This window comes from Balaenoptera ricei, chromosome 14, assembly GCF_028023285.1.
Source record: "Balaenoptera ricei isolate mBalRic1 chromosome 14, mBalRic1.hap2, whole genome shotgun sequence".
NCBI lineage: Eukaryota > Metazoa > Chordata > Mammalia > Artiodactyla > Balaenopteridae > Balaenoptera > Balaenoptera ricei.
Genome location: NC_082652.1, coordinates 70174890 through 70191931, shown reverse-complemented (window position 1 = coordinate 70191931; position 17042 = coordinate 70174890). Strand labels below are relative to the sequence as shown.

The 17042-nt window shown below is 43.4% G+C and overlaps 1 protein-coding gene across 4 annotated transcripts in view; it reads left to right on the top strand.

Moving 5' to 3' along the window:
* MYO5B (myosin VB) overlaps positions 1 to 17042 on the top strand; it is a 370856-nt gene that overhangs the window by 169166 nt on the left and 184648 nt on the right. For all 4 annotated transcript variants that reach the window (XM_059894726.1, XM_059894725.1, XM_059894727.1 and 1 more), the window contains exon 4: positions 4939 to 5083. In XM_059894726.1, coding sequence (XP_059750709.1) covers positions 4939 to 5083 — 145 coding nt within the window. The remainder of the gene's footprint in view (positions 1 to 4938; positions 5084 to 17042) is intronic.

Below are 17042 nucleotides of genomic sequence, written 5' to 3'. Positions count from 1 at the left end.
ATTATTTTTTTTTTTTTAATTTTTTTAAATTTATTTATTTATTTATGGCTGTGTTGGGTCTTCGTTTCTGTGTGAGGGCTTTCTCCAGTTGCGGTAAGTGGGGGCCACTCTTCATCGCGGTGCGCGGGCCTCTCACTATCGCGGCCTCTCTTGTTGTGGAGCACAGGCTCCAGACGTGCAGGCTCAGCAATTGTGGCTCACGGGCCTAGTCGCTCCGTGGCATGTGGGATCTTCCCAGACCAGGGCTCGAACCCGTGTCCCCTGCATTGGCAGGCAGATTCTCAACCACTGCGCCACCAGGGAAGCCCTAAAATTTATTTTTTAATTGAAGTATAATTAATTTACAATGTTGTGTTAATTTCAATATCCTGGTTTATCCCAGGATATTGAATATAGTTCCCTGTGCTATACAGTAGGACCTTGTTATTTATCCATTCTATATGTAGTAGTTTGCATCTACTAACCCCAAACTCCCAGTCCATCCCTCCCCCACCCCACTCCCCCTTGGCAACCACAAGTCTGCCCTCTACATATGTGAGTCTTTTTCTGTTTCATAGGTAGATTCATTTGTGCCATATTTTAGATTCCACATATAAGTGATATCATATGGTATTTGTCTTTCTCTTTCTGACTTCACTTAGTATGATAATCTCTGTTTGCACCTATGTTGCTGCAAATGGCATTATTTTGTTCTTTTTTATGGCTGAGTAGTATTCATATATATATACACACACATATACACACACACACATATACGTATACACACATACACACAGACACACCCCACATCATCTTTATCCATTCATCTGTTGATGGACTTTTAGGTTGTTTCCATGTCTTGGCTATTGTAAATAGTGCTTCTGTGAACGTAGGGGTGCATGCATCTTTTTGAATTACAGTATTGTCTGTATATATGCCCAGGAGTGGGGTTGCTGGATCATGTGGTAATTCTATTTTTAGTTTTCTGAGGAACCTGCATACTGTCCTCCATGGTGGCTGCACCAACTTACATTCCCACCAGCAGTGTAGGAGGGTTCCCTTTTCTCCATACATCTCCAGCATTTGTTATTAGTAGACTTTTTAATGGTGGCCATTCTGACTGGTGTGAGGTGGTACCTCACTGTAGTTTTGATTTGCATTTCTCTAATAATTAGCGATGTTGAGCATCTTTTCATTTGCCTATTGGTTATCTGTATGTCTTCTTTGGAGAAATGCCTATTTAGGTCTTCTGCCCATTTTTCGATTGGGTTCTCTGTTTTTTTTGTTGTTGAATTGTATGAGCTGTATGTATATTTTGGAAATTAAGCCCTTGTTGATTGCATTGTTTGCAAGTATTTTCTCCCATTCTGTAGGTTGTCTTTACTTTTCTTTTCTTTTTTATGGTTTCCTTTGCTGTGCAAAAGCTTGTAAGTTTGATTAGGTCCCATTTGTTTATTTTTGTTTTTATTTCTATTGTCTTGGGAGACTGACCTAAGAAAACATTGGTATGATTTATGTGCCATGACAAATTCTTTAAACAAATGTCCTAAAATTTCTCTCACATTTTTCTTGAAATTTCTCCATTTCCCCCATCCCAAATTTTGGCTTCTCTTTTTTAGGCTATTGTTAAGTGGTGTGGTAGACAAGAACCCTATATATATTGTCGTTTGAGGGGCAAAACATTTTAGGATCTGGTTGCAGAGTCAGCTGAGGGCTTCTTTGTGGGGGGTTGTCCCATTTGTACTTCAGTGCCTTGGTCTTATCTGTGATCCTAGGTGAGCCCTTAGGAGGTTAGGGTTCTTTTCATTGTGATATCCCACTTTGGTTTGGAATTGGCCAGCTGGCTGCTAAGTTAGGGTGAGCTTTTATGCCAGATTTCGGGAGCTGGAAATACCATGTTGATTTCAGTGCTTGAGAGAGTTTCCCAAAGCTCCTTTCCCCCAGTTGTTAGTGAGAGTTTTATTTGAAAGAAGCCCTCAGTAAGTGGTTTTTGTTTTTTTTAAAAAAGATTTTTGAAAATCTCCCTTTTTGGAGAAAGGGATAAATGACCACCAGCTTCGCTTTTTACAGGCATTCCTTCTAAGAGAGGTCCGGGTGTCTGTATGTATTTATCCAAGCGTACCTTGGCTCTTCCAGCTTCAGCTTTCAGAGTGACTGATGTAGCGCAGATTTCTAAGTCATCAAGAAGCACTCTTACCTGCTGTGGAGGGGCTGAGACATTTTAGGAAAATGTGTATTTTAGAGTACACATACTCAGAGTATATCAAAATTTGAATGGAATGAACTAGGGTTTTATACAACTCTCAGTAACCAGTAGAACATGAGAGGCTGTTTTTAAGGCGAATGACTTGGAGAATTCTCTTATTTAGTGGAGTTTTACTGAGTCTGGGCCTTATTTTTCATTTCAGGTTGTATTTTCAGGAAAACTTTCATCTGAAGAGGACTTTGTCTTTTTCCTCTCCTTGCCCTTTCTTCTTTACTTGGGTAATGTGGTTTATTACGTTTCACGTTTCTTTCTCTCTCTCTCCTTCTCTCTCGTATTTTTTCCCCTTTTAATAGACTTTACGTTTTACAGCAATTTTAGGCTGAGAGCAAAACTGAGTGGAAGGTACACAGACTTCCCATATAACCCCTTTCACAACACATGCAGAGCCTTCCCCACTATCACCATTCTGCTCAAGAGTGAAACATTTGTTAAAATTGATGAACCCACAATGACACATCGCTATCACCCAAAGTCCATAGTTCACATTAGGTCACTCTTGGTGTTGTATGTTCTGCGGGTTTAGACAAATGTATAATGACATGTAGCCACCGTTATGGTATCATAACAGTAGTTTCACTGCCTTAAAAGTCATCTGTGTTCTGCCTGTCCATCCCTCTCTCCCCGCTAACCCCTGGCAACCACTGATTTTTTATACTGTCTCTATAATTTTGCCTTTGTAGAATATCATATGGTGTAGTCACAGTGTGTAGCCTTTCGAATTGGCTTCTTTCACCTAGTAATATGTATTTAAGTTTTCTCCATGTCTTTTCATGTCTTGATAAATCATTTCTTTATAACGCTAATATTCCATTATTCAGTGTACCACAGTTTGTCCATTCACCTACTGTAGAACATCTTCGTTGCTTCTGAGTTTTGGCAATTATGAATATAGCTGTTATAAACATCCACGTGCAGGTTTTTGTGTGGATATGTTTTCGACTCCTTTAGCTAAATACCAAGGAGTGTGATATTGGATCATATGGTAAGATTATGTTTAGTTTCATAAGAAACTTCCAAAGTGGCTGTGCCCTTTTGCATTACCGCCAGTGATGAAATAAGAGCTTCCTTTGCTCCACATCCTCGCCAGCATTTGACATTGCCAGTGTTCTGGATTTTGGCCATGCTAATAGGTGTATAGTGGTATCTCATTGGTGTTTCAATCTGCATTTCCCTAATGACTTACGATGTGGAGCATCTTTTCCCATGCTTATTTGCCATCTCTATATCTTCTTTGGTGAGGTGTTTGTTTAGGTCTTTTGCCTATTTTTTAATTAGATGGTTCATTCCCTTACTGTTGGGTTTTAAGAGTTCTTTGTATATTTTGGGTAACAGTCCTTTATCAGATATGTCTATGGCTTGTCTTCTCATTCTCTTGACTGTGCTTCTTTTCAAACACCAGAAGGGAGCACAATGAAGGAGCTCTCCCATCTTGGCAGTGACCCTTTCCATTCTTGCCTTCTCTTCCCCAAATGACTGGAAAAGCTCACATTTTTTGTACCCATCAGTGGTTCCCTTGAGATCCAGAATATGTTTATATGAAAGAAGAAGGCATGAATTTGTCTTATCTTGAATATTGAATTTGTTTTTTTCTCGCTCTTCACATTCTCAAATATCAATTTACCTTGCCCTTCCATAAAAGATCTTCAGGGTGAGAGGATTTGCTGACTCTTTATTCAACATGTATTTATTGAGTCCACTATTGCATTATGTCCTTTTGGGGACACAAGATGGGAAAAATAGTGAAGTGAAAGATAATGCATGATGTAGTGTGATGTGAGGCAATAAAAAATAGCCAACACTCAGTGCTTACTGTGCAAGTCTGAATGGTGTGAATGTTCTCTCTATTAATCATTTTACCCTCAGGATAACCAGGGAAATGCAATTTTTATCCCCATTTTGCAGTCTAGGAAACTAAGGCACTCAGAGGTTAAGGAATTTGGCAAAGTCACACAATTAATAATCAGCTGACGCATGGCACAGGGAGATCAGCTTGGTGCTTTGTGACCACCTAGAGGGGTGAGATAGAGAGGGTGGGAGGGAGACGCAAGAGGGAGGGGATATGGGGATATATGTACACGTATAGCTGATTCACTTTGTTGTACAGCAGAAACCAACACAACATTGTAAAACATTTATACTCCAGTAAAGATGTTAAAAAATAAATAAACAAAAAATAATCGGCTGAGCCAAGATTTGACATTACGATGTGTAAGTCGTATTTCCTGTTCACAAGTTTATATTTTAGTTAAGACAACCCACATACAAATGAGAAATTAATAGTCCCTCTTTTAGATTTTAATTCTGAGATTTTTTTTAAGCCTAACACCTGTTGGCAGGGTTAAGTACCCTCTTCTTTCTGATCCTGCAACACTTTGTACATGTCTCTTTTATGAATTCAATTTGTTGAGCATTTGTGCATGTGTGTTTGTGTGTGTGTGCACGCGTGCCCATGCATATGTGCTTATTCCATGCTCTAGGGCATTTGGAGGCCTGGCCTGTCATTCTTTTCTCCATCAGGGCCTAGCAGAGTGCCTGATAAACACACATACATCTAGATTTAGTTGAGTGATTGGTTAAGACTCATTCTGTTCCTCTTTCCTTCTTTAGTTCTGATGTATATGAACACGGGCCTGTAAAGCTCTAGTCAGGAGGCCATCGTGCTCTCAGAATCTGACTGCATTTTCTGTTTGCAGGGATCGTGCTTGTTGCCATTAATCCTTATGAACAGTTGCCAATCTATGGTCAAGATGTCATCTATGCCTACAGTGGCCAAAACATGGGGGATATGGACCCTCACATCTTTGCTGTGGCCGAGGAAGCCTACAAGCAGATGGCCAGGTAAGAATAACCTCAGCCCAGAAGTCCTCCTGGGTAGTCCGAGGGGAGAAAAGGGAGTTTCTACCTTCTTTGGCTGCTTTTTCTCAGTGGTGGAAAAAAATCAGTGGTGATTCTGGGATTGAGGAAGAGTCTTGGGACTCTTGGGACTCTCAAATCAGCTCAGGTTCTTTTCTTACCACGTTTCCTCATGTTTTCATCTTATTCTTGTGAACGTGAACCTTGGCTTGGGGAACAGTGGCTCCTTAGACTTATTTCAGTTTTGAGCAATTCAATTAATGCCTAGTGTTTCATCTCTCCTTGACTTTCTTTTGGCCTTCTCTCCTCCCCTCCAGGTGTCATGAATCCATTTTATACCATCACCATTCATTTTGCAGATCTCACTGAAGGCTCCCTTTTGAAGGAACCAGGACTCTGACAACTTCTTGAGATGCCAGGCATTTGGGGCAGAAATAGAAATTTCAAATTAGCAGTCATGCATCGTGGTTTCGGGTTTTTAGCCTGGAAGTGGAGTTCTGTTTAGGCACTTAAGCAGGTCTGATTTTCGAACTCTGAAAGATAGGTACACGTCTATTTCGTCAGAAGGTGGGCTAGGTGAGTGTATTGGTCAGGGTTCTGCAGGGCAACAGAACCAATATGGAGTGTGTGTGTGTGCACGCGTGCGTGTGTGTGTATGTAAAGAGAGGGATTTTTATTTTAAGGAATTGGCTCATGCAGTTGTGGAGGCTTGGCATGTCCAAAATCTGCAGGGTAGGCTGGCAGGCTGGAGACCCAGGGAAAAAATACTGCATTTTGAGTCTGAAGGCTTTCTACTAGCAGAATTCTCTTCGGTGGGGATGTCAAATTTTTTTCTCATATGATCTTCAACTGCTTGGGTGAGGCCCACCCAAATCTACTGATGTAAATGTTTATTTCATCTAGAAAAGAACACCTTCATAGCAGTATTCAGACTAGTGCTTGACCAAATGTCTGGGAACTGTGGCCTAGCCAAGTTGACACATAAAATTAACCACCACAGTGTTGGTCTTGAACTGTCAAGATATAGTATAGGGAAAGATAGTTTCACCAAAGTTTTGGTGGAAATGCATTTTTCCAATTAACAGAAAAATGCTGGATCCTTTCAGCTAAATCTTTTTTGCCACCTCTAGAGAATATCTTACAGAGCTAGCAGGAAAGGTAGGAGTCCTTTGTGGGGAGGAGGGCTGCTTAGGCTAATTTAGTGAGAGGAGTGAGAAAGAATCCCACTTAAGGTGGTCTGTGCTTCGGTGGATATCAGAGTGTAATTTTCAGCCCAATGAAAGTTTCCATGAGGAAAGACTGTTGTATAATTTTCCTTACTAATTTATAATGTTTTATTGCTGGCTGTGGAGATGGGTATGTAAAAGGTCTGCTTCCTTATGGATACACAGTGACCATATTCAATATAAGCAGTGATTGGAGAACAGCAATATAATAAGTAGAATGATCTACAACCATTTTATTTCTCCCAAATATGATAGATTGTGGAGCTAAAATGGTCATGACCTTTGATCTCTCTGATGCCATAAAATGACCGCATACTATGTTCATCTGCTATCAGGGCTTGACCTGGAGTTGCTTAGCTTGGTAAGCTGTTGAGGCACATACTTCTGGACTGAAGTGTAGTTCAAGGTCAGATCACATGTGGAGAAGAATGAGGGGTAGCGTGATGCAGCACACAGCCTTGCTCAGGTGTATGCACAGTGGAGGGGGACCTGGGGTCTGGACAGGTTTCTACGTCTCGGGAGAATCACTTAAGCCAAGTCATCATTTGCTTCATGTGAAGATTATCCTTCCTCCTTTACGGATGGTTTCTTTATGGTTCTAAAATGGAAGGTGAGTATGGCCTGGTTCTGATGACTTCCTACCATGCGAAAAGTTCTACCAGCTCCCTGAGACTTGTCCTTTCATGGATGTCATTGATGTTTGTTTTTCATCCCATTCTCCTCTCCTAGCCAGTTGCACTTAGATGTATCAGAAGTTGCTGTTCTTTATCAGACTTCTTGAGGCTCCCATACAGCTTTGAGAAACATCTAGCCTCCACTTTTATCCATACCATAGATCCTCTTGATTAAATACCTACATTCTTCCTTTCCGTGCCGGAAGCTGTACTCTTGGGTTATTTCACTTGTTTGGGTCCTTGTTCACAACTGTTAGAGGGAAAGGGCAGGTGTGGGATCCAGGGTGGTGGTGATATGATCTTGCCTAGGGTAATGCATTTGATGATTAAGGGGTTTGGATGTTAAAGTTGGACAAGGAGTTGCTTCCTTAAGGATTTTCTTTTAAGTGCTAAGGTTTATAATCGTTTTACCCACTGAGTCCTAGGGTGTAGCCAAATAATTTTGCTGAAATACTTGTGCAATTTTTGCTCATGAACGTGCATTAGAAGCATAAGGCCAGCACACATGGCCACAGGAGAGAGAGCTATTTTTGTATAAGTTCTGTTGTCAGCAGCTCATGGTTTCTGCTATTGATCTGAGAGGCATATTAGAAGCCCCAGCAGAATCTTTGCAGGGAAAGAGGGAGACCTACTGGTCAGATGCAGGGACAGTTTTTGCTGCATTTCCATTATGGGCCTTCTCTGTCAACTTTGAATACTAGAACACGTTCATTTAACAATAGTTGCCAACTGTATTGTGCTCTTCCTGACTCATCAGTAGTTTTTGAAATAATTGTTATGTGGATCAAGTAGCCACAGTCTAACACAGTTTGCTTTGAATCTGAGCCTCCATAACCGCTGGGCAAAATAAAGGGTACAAGAAACTAAAGTTAATGACTCCCAGTCTTTGGTGACTCTGAGTCAGTTGGCCTTGGACTCAGCAATTCTTTCTCTTGATTCACTGGGGACTGGATTTTCTTTCTTCATGTCGTTCACACTGGGACACTCCAGTTCTTGATGCTTTGGGGGTGTGGGGGGAGTCTGTCAAAGCTCGAAGGGATAAATCCAGACCTTCATCCCCATCCTGAGGTTTCCATCCAGAATCTTGTGCTGGACGGAAAGGTTGAGGAGACACAATAACAAGATGATTGGTTCATTGTCCCTATCCCTGTTGACTTCAAGACTAGGCTTGAGAGTAAATGGAGATTCACAGTGAATAAAAAGCCTAAGCTAGTATAAAACATCAAATTCGTGAATTCTGTCTTCCACATAAGAAACGATAGTTCCCGTGAGAAAGGGGACTGACCGCTACTTTATTTCTGCTCTTCCCTTGTTCAAGATCCGAAATGCCCATTCCCTCATTTTTACCTCCCCTGATTCCAGCCTCAGCTCCTGTGTTAAGTCATATCAGCCAACGTTTGTGAAGTATCAATTATTTGATAGGCTCCTTCCTGAATGAACACTAAGAAATGTGAAACCTCTCCCCACTTCTTAAGGCACGCACAGTCTGGTTGGAGAGAGAGGACACGGTAGGCCAAAAAGCCTGTAACTGCAGGAAGTGTAAATTGAAGCCATGCTCAGCGTTGTTTGAATTGAGTTTGGAGATGATTGTCACACCTGGGCCAAGAGAACTGTAGCATTTAAGCTGGATCTTGATGAATTGGTAGGATATGTAGAGTGAGAAGCAGGACTCCAGGTGGGTGGAGTAGAGTGATCATTACCCTAACAGTGGGGCATCAAAAAGTATGGTCACGAAACCACAGTGACATAGTGCTTCACACCCCCTAGGATGTTTGTCATCAGAAAGACATAACAACAAGAGTTGGCAAGGATGTGGAGAAATTAGAATCCTCATACGCTGCTAGTGGGAATGTAAAATGGTGCAGCTGCTTTGTAAAATAGTCCAGCAGTTCTTCAAAAGGTTAGACAGAGTTACCACAGGACTCAGCAGTTCTACTCTTATGTATGTACCCAAGAGAAATGAAAACATGTTCACCCAGAAACTCATCCACAAACATTCATAGCAGAATTATTCACAGTAGCCAAAAGGTGGGGAAAAAACTAAATATCCATCAACTGACCAATGGATAAATAAAATGTGGTTATAGCCATACAGTGGAGTATTATTTGGTACATGAAAAGGAACAAAATACTGATACAGGGATGAACCTTGAAAATATGCTAAGTGAAAGAAGCCAGACATACAAGAACCCATATTGTGCAATTCCACTTATATGAAATGTCCGGAGTAGACAAATATATAGAGAGAGGTAGATTAGTATTTGCCTAGGGCTGGAGGTTTGAGGGGAATGGGGAGTGATTGCTGGTGAGGATGTCTTGTTTTTTTCAGTGGTGGCGATGGTGGGGGGCGGGTGATGAAAATTTTCTGCAGCTGATTGTGTGGGTGGGTGCACAGCTCTGCAGATGCCCTGAAACCCACTGAATTGTGTGCTTTAAATGGGTGAATCGTGCGTTCTGTGACTTATACCTCAAAAAAGCTATTATTCACAAAAGGCATGGTTAGGGAACCAGCACCCAGGAAAGCTTAACCTATGTGGTAAGTGCGTCTGTGTCGGGGGTGTGTGGACGGTACAGTTAGAGGCAGGGTGGCCAGACGGTGGAGGCTTCTGAAGGCCGGGGTGAACTTTGGGAGAAAAGCATGTTCTATTAACAAAGGGTACAGATATGGTCAGACGACTCTTGGAAACCCTGGATTAATCAAGTGAACCATCTGCCTTCAAGGCAGGGGGCTTCTCAGGGTAGTTATGTTGACATGCATTCTGAGTCTCCACGATGGGGAAGCATTATGCTGGGTTTGCAAATCATATTTAGACACAAAACTGTCTTCAAGGACTCTTTGGGAAATGCTGGCCTAGAGCAATGGAGACATTTTAGAGCTTGTTAGATAAAGAGATAATAGGACACAAGGGATGTTCAAAGACCAATTTTTCTCTGATGGGCCCTATTTCAAAATCGCTTCCTTCTCTCCATATTCCTATACCATTTCCAAGGATGAGAACACCTTCTCATGAGGAGTTTAGATTCTTGTGGAAATACCTTGCCTGTTTCAATGACCTCTGTGTAATGATTGATAGTAGATGCTGAAGCTGGAATTCAGACCTGGTCTCTTTGCCCCAAAGCCCTTTGTACCTGCTGAGAAGCTGTACTCCCTCCATCACTGGTGGCTGTCGACTGGCCCCAGGTAGTCTTCCCAAAACAAACTCTGGTCCTCAGGGCCATGAGGACCGAAGGACAGACCTTTTGCCTTAATGTTTCAAAAGTGTCTAAATTCCAGCGTGAGATAGAGTTTTGGTGTATTTTCTAGCTCTGCTGGTGGGAGTGGGCGACCTTATTGTGCTCCCCAGGTCTGATCCTTTTTTTTTTTTTTTTTAGCTTTTGTGTTCTTTCCTGAAAGAGAGTGGGGACACTGCAGAGCAAATTCATTTGCTCGGGTGGCCAAGGTAATAGAGCACACACATTTCCATCTGGCTCTGCTGTGCTGCTGAGCTGTGACTAATAGTGAAAGATGGGACCGCTCCTGCCCGGGGTCCCGGGGAGGGGAAGTGCAGCTCGGCCCGCCTGTGGCAGCCGATTGAATCCTGCCCCCACCTGTGGGAGTGCTCCAAGAGAAATCCGGACTGTGGAGATGCGTTGCAGAAGGGAGAGAGGTAATGAGAAAGTTCTACATTTTCCATCTTTGGAGGTCAAAAAAAAAAAAAAAAATAGAATTGACAACTTTTATCTTCCTGGTCATTGGGGTGGCATACTCGGGGATACACAAGAACGGACTCAGGAGATTTCAGGATCTCTTTTGGGCTGCAGACTCTGTGGAATTTGGATCTTTGGGAAAATAATTTTTAAAAAGAACTGCACATAGGTGACCGAAACTCACACTTTACTTTGAGATCAGGTTTTAACTAGAATGATGTCAGTTTCTTCCTTCCTTTTTGATGTAAGGTAGCTTATTATTCTGGGTTGTATAGTTTGGGGAAGTTTGGGATGTGAAGTACTTTCTGATTGAGCCTCATGTTTTCAGTGTTGAGAGCAGAGCCAGGTTTTTTTCTCTGTAAGATGTTTGCTGTACGGGAGTGTCCAGGGGTCTGTCCCTGGCGATGTCTCTCTCACCTACTGTGTGTCCATGCACAAACCCTTTGGGGCCTGTGGTTCTCAGTGAGTTCACCCTTTAAGGAGAATAGTGGCATCACCTCAGAGAGGGATTTGGACCTGCGAGAGGTCATGAGGAACCTTTAAAAGCTGTTGAGTGCTATAAAAATTTGGGGAGCTGATGTTAGAGCTGACGGACAGCTTCCTTGGCTGTCGTTGAATACAACAAGTGACGGCATCTCTGGGGAGGTCAGTGGTTAGGGAGCAGCGACTTCCTGGATTTTTACAGTAAAGTCTGACGCTATGACTTCATTCAGCCCTGACTTTTGGATGCAGTTTTGCTTTCCTTCCCATTCATTATGATTTCAAGTCAGGACTAGGTTGCTTTAGGACAAGGTATAGGAGGCGTTCAAGATGTCTGAACACAGGAATGACTGTCTCCTCTCTGCCATTATCTCTTTATTTCTCGAACATGCCCTGGGTAGTTAGTTCCCTTTGTTCAGATTCTTCCCAGGATGCTGTCTTCCCCGGGCTCTTCTCCTGCACTTACTCCTCCCTGCTTCCCTCGTCTCCTCTCCATGCCCCCCTGCTCAGCCATGCCTGTACACCCCTCTCCCTCCCCACGGGGTGCCCCAGCACCGAGGTCGATAGCATCATTTGATCCTTTATAATCTCTTAGACTGTATAGTTTCTTTATATTTCTACCTACCCTGTTTAAAATTCTAGTTATATTATTTAGATTTGAGTGTAGGGGAAAGTTAAGTGTGCAGTGAATGTAGCTAATTATGACATCCCTGTGTTAAAAGAAATTGATGGTAAGTGTATATTGTCATCTCCTTTTAAAATTGTGAGTTTAGAAAAGAATAGGACTGGACCATTTCCTTTGTCTAACTTCTGTGACACTGCAGAGGTCATGAATGTTACTAATAGTTAAGTCCCAAATCAAAAATCATAGAGCTGAAAGATACTTCATTTTGTTAGTAACCACTTTTTATCTTACCTGGGGAATGACGTCATGTTAGGAAAGGGCCTGCAGTCATTTGGTAGGAAGTGGCTAAGCTGTAGGGACGCTGGAGACCGCATCCCAGCAACTGGTCCTTTGGGTGCTGCTTGACCATTCCCGGTCCACGTAGCTCTGTCTCTCAAGCGTGTTCCATTTTTTTTTTTTTTTTTTTTTTTTTTGGCTGCCTTGGGTCTTCAAGGTTGCTGTGCGCGGGCTTTCCCCAGTTGCGGTGAACGGGGCCCACTCTTCGCTGCGGTGCACGGGCTTCTCACTGCGGTGGCTGCTCTTGTTGTGGAGCACGGGGTCTAGGCGCACGGGCTCACTTGTTGTGTCTCGCGGGCTCTAGAGCGCAGGCTCAGTAGCTGTGGCACGCGGGCTTAGTTGCTCCGCGGCATGTGGGATCCTCCCAGACCAGGGCTCGAACCCATGTCCCCTGCATTGGCGGGCGGATTCCCAACCACTGCGCCACCAGGGAAGCCCCAAGCATGTTCCATTTTTAACAGCTTTCATTGTCGGGAATTTCTCCATCACGCAGCACTCCACTCGTCTCCAGTCGCCTTCGCCCGTGGCTCTGAGCTCTGTCCTGAGCAGCCACACAGGACAGTGAGCATTTCCTTACGCGTGGCAGCCCCTCCCCGACTCTGGCTGGGCATCCTTCAGCATCCACAGCCATTCCTTCTGAGCATAGCTTTCAGCCCCTCTCCCACTGTGGGTCGCCCCTGGACACCATCCGGTCTTTCTCTCTGATATCCGTGGTCTCTGAATGCGGTCTGCCAGGTGAGGCAAAGAGTTCCTCCTTACAGAGAGTTTCTGCTACAGAGCCGACAATTGCACTGACTTGGCAGGCATTTCATATTGCTGATTTTTACTAAGTTTGCAAGCTGTCAAATTCCTATTTCCCCTCCCCCTGCCCACATATGCACAAGAATTATTTTATTACCACTGTAACGAGGTTTAATTGACTAGCAATAAGCTGCACCTATTGAAAGTGCAGTTACATTAAATTGCACATACAGTTTGACAGATTTTGACATATGCGTACACCCATGAAACCATCACCATGATCCAGATAATGAATATTCCCTTAACTTTGAAAAGTTTCCTTGTGTTTCTTTGAAATCCACCCCTCCACCACCAGGTAACCACTGATCTACTTTCTGTCACTATAAATTCAAGCTTCTTTTAAGATATGTTTCCCTCATTCTGCAACTTGCACAATTGATTTTTTATATGCTGAGCAGGATTCACAGTAACCTGTATTAAATTGCACCTTTTGTCCCTGTGTTCCAATATTCCAGGGTATCTCTTTGACTCTTGATTTTTGCATTTGATATTTTAAGTCTCCCTGGCTTGATGCATGTGCAAATGTAACAGATCTTTTGCTTCCGTCCTTATCTATCGATGAGGAGGTGTTAACCTGGCTGGATTCCTGTAACCTGCTGGGAGCAGGTCTTTTACTAAGAATTGGTAATCTAATAGAAATAACAACTTAGGTCCTTACCTGTATTTTAAATTGTGTTAAAACCTGTGCACACCAGGTTGGTCAGGCGTGATTTTCAGGGGCTCATGTGTGAGGAGGTGGGCACGCCAGACCCCAGTTCGCAGCCCAGCCTCACTGCTTCCTTCCCGTGTTTCACCTGGTCATGTTCTTTCACCTGAGGTTCCTCCATTTCCTCAGCTGAAGCAAGAGGGTGCATGTGTGTACTTCCATACTCGGGTTATTGCAAGAAATAACCGGACCCTGAGCAGCCGTCCCACGCCGGGCAGGACCCAGTGGACGCGCGCTCGAGCTTCCCCCCGCGTTGTCGTTACCCAGCCTGGCTCTGCTGTCAGAGTCACGCTCGTCACCTCACACGGGCTGCTTTCAGAATTCATAGTGGTGCTGACATGTGAATAAGATTTTGTTTTACAGGGTGTCTGAAATAATTTTCACTGAAAAAAAGCTGGTAAAATATGAAGCCTAGCAGGATGAAACGACATTTCTGTTTACATCATAATAATGCCTTCACACCATGTTAGCTACTCTTTTTTTAACTGCGTATTTTTACATTTATATCCCGAAAGACAGAGTGGCTGTGGACCTCATGTGCTAATGTGCCCAAGTTTAGTAGGAGAGGAAGGTGCCGTAAAGCAAGGCGGCTCGGCGTCCAGGGATAGGACTGCCTTGGTTCTCAGAACAGAGGAGCTGTGTGACCTTGGCAAGACACTTAACCTTATTTTGCATCAGTGCCTGCGTCTTTAACATAGGGATAAATAGTGTCCAAATCACCAAATTGTTAGAATTAAATTAGTTGATAAATGAAAAGTGCTTAGAATGATTTCTGGCACAGAGTAAGTGTTCAGTAAGTGTCTGATACAGTGGTGGTGGTGATAATCTGGTGATAAATAATACTGATGATCTGATAAGTAATGTCATTATCATTTCATAGTGTCCAAAGGAAAGAAGTGCTGGAAGGAGACATCAGGGCTGAGCGGGATTCCCTTTATAGGTCACCCTCAGAGAACAGATGGTCTTTCAGGCCCAGGGGAATAGTAGAAGGCTGGCCATTCCACGTGATTAACAATGTTCTTTTGGATTTATAGGCTTGTGTTTGAAATTAGAATTGCAGAAGTTTATAGATTGTTGCTAATCTGTCTAGAGGAAATACAGCATCAGTGGCACTATGTGTAAACCTATTTTTTGTCATATGCAGAAAATCAACAGCTTTGAGTTTTGAACTCAAAGTGAAGTTGCACTGTTACTCACTCAGCAGCTCCTAGAACAGTGTTAGAATGTGGACACCACTGCCCTTCGGTGATGGAATCTGTAAGCTTAAGCAAAAGGAAAGTAATACAATACACTGCAGGAACCAAGTGATTATTTGATTGCTTTTGTAGGCAGTTGCTTATGAGACAGCCTGCCTGAAATCACTAACTGAGCATGTGGTGGAGGCCGGAAAACAGCTTTCCCCAAGTGGATGGAAGTGAGACTCGGTCACTTCTGGTCCCTGTGGTAGTGCATCAGTTGGTTAGAGCAGCAGTCTACTGGGGCACATTGGTTTTTGGAAGATTCACTGGCATGTGGGAAGAAACTATTAGAACTTTATTTTTCACAATCTTTTAAGATTTAAAATTCTGTTGGTGTATCTCTTATAATATGCACAGTGTATTAGTACAGTAGCACAGAAAGTGATTTATGAATACATATTTCAGGGGGAGCTTGCTCACAGTTTTCCTAATAGATAGGGGAAAAGACAGGACTAGTTTCATGTCCAGGGCAGTGTCTACACCCATAAATGCAGTTGTCTTTGTGGACTAGTTCATGGTCCCCAGAGGAAATCTGTCCCCTGGTCCCCTGGTTCTTATCGGTGTGCTACAATGGAAAGAAGGCGAGAGAAGGTGACTGGCTCAGTGCAAGCCATCCCCATCATAGGAGACATATAAGGAATACATGGCCGTTATTCCTCTATCAGTGTCACTTTCCTAGACTCAGTTAAAGAGCACTGCTCTTTTAGTAGCTTTCTGATTACAGCAGAACATAGGTTCTTATGTAACCGTGGACAGTGTTTTGTCTCAGAAAAGAAAAAGAAGAAAGCCTTGGGGAGGTCCTTTATAATGGAGATAAATTGTTAGAATTGAATTTTAGTACTGGCCTTGCCCATGGAGGGAGTAAGCAGAGGTTACCCCAGACAGCTCCATTTCAGAACCATGGAGGGAATCCACCCCCCCACACACACACACACCTGCTTTACTGAACCAGAATTTCAAGGGTGAAACCAAATTATCTCTTTAAAAAGCTCTACAACTGATTCAGAAAGGAGCAAGTCTTTGGACAAGCGTTTGGGAAACTTTTAGAGTAGATGAGTCTCTATGATTTGGGGGATTCAGAACTGGTGCTCACAAAAAGAATCCGTGTCACAAGCTTTAATTGTCTCCTCAGTCTTTAAGCTCTGCTTGGTTGCTTTTAGCATCTCAGTATGAATTAAGGCTCTGAGAGTGAACTTTGATCAAGGAAAGAAATTACAGAATTTGAAAGCCTGTTAGAAGGTAGAGGATCCTCCAAATATAGCAGATGCCTAGCTTTTCCTGCCGTGATTCTCAACCCTGGCTGCACAGGAGAATCACTAGGAAGGTTCCAAACTACCCATGGCCAGGCCTCACCCCCAGAGGTTGAGTTAATCAGATGGTGCTCAGGTGGTGATATAAATACTTCCACGTGCTGTCTTAGTGAAGCAGGGTTGAGAACTTTGCTGAAACCACCTGTGTAACTCAGGCGATCCACCTGGTCTTTGTCAACAGCAGAGTGTTGGGAAGTGAAGGGACTCTTCTGTGCACGGGTAACGTTGTAGAAAGCCTGCAGGCCATGCAGCACGTCCAGGAGAAGGCCCTGCGTTTATGTCCTTTAGAAGCACAGTGGACAGATTTAAAAGCAAATGCTTTTTGAGTCCACCTGGCTCCTGTCCCCATCATAGATCAATGATTTTGGAAGCCAGAGGAGGGGCACCTGCAGCCAAAAGATGATGGAAATTAATTCAGTCCTCTGTATTCTCAGAACTAGAGAACAAAATGCCTCATGATCAATGACCTGCTTTTAAAAAGGTGCCCCTTTTGGTTAAAAAGGGAATTAACCTTCTTCAGAAGAGCAAGTACCAACAGTACTTAGAAGTGTGGGATGTCTTTTTAGAAAATGCCTGTAGGGCTTCCCCGGTTGGCACAGTGGTTAACAATCCGCCTGCCAATGCAGGGCACATGGGATCGAGCCCTGGTCCGGGAAGATCCCACATGCCACGGAGCAACTAAGCCCGTGTGCCACAACTACTGAGCCTGCCCTCTAGAGCCCGTGAGCCACAACTACTGAGCCCGCATGCCACAACTACTGAAGCCCACATGCCTAGAGCCCGTGCTCCACAACAAGAGAAACCACCACAATGAGACGCCTGTGCACCTCAACGAAGAATAACCCCTGCTCGTGGCAACTA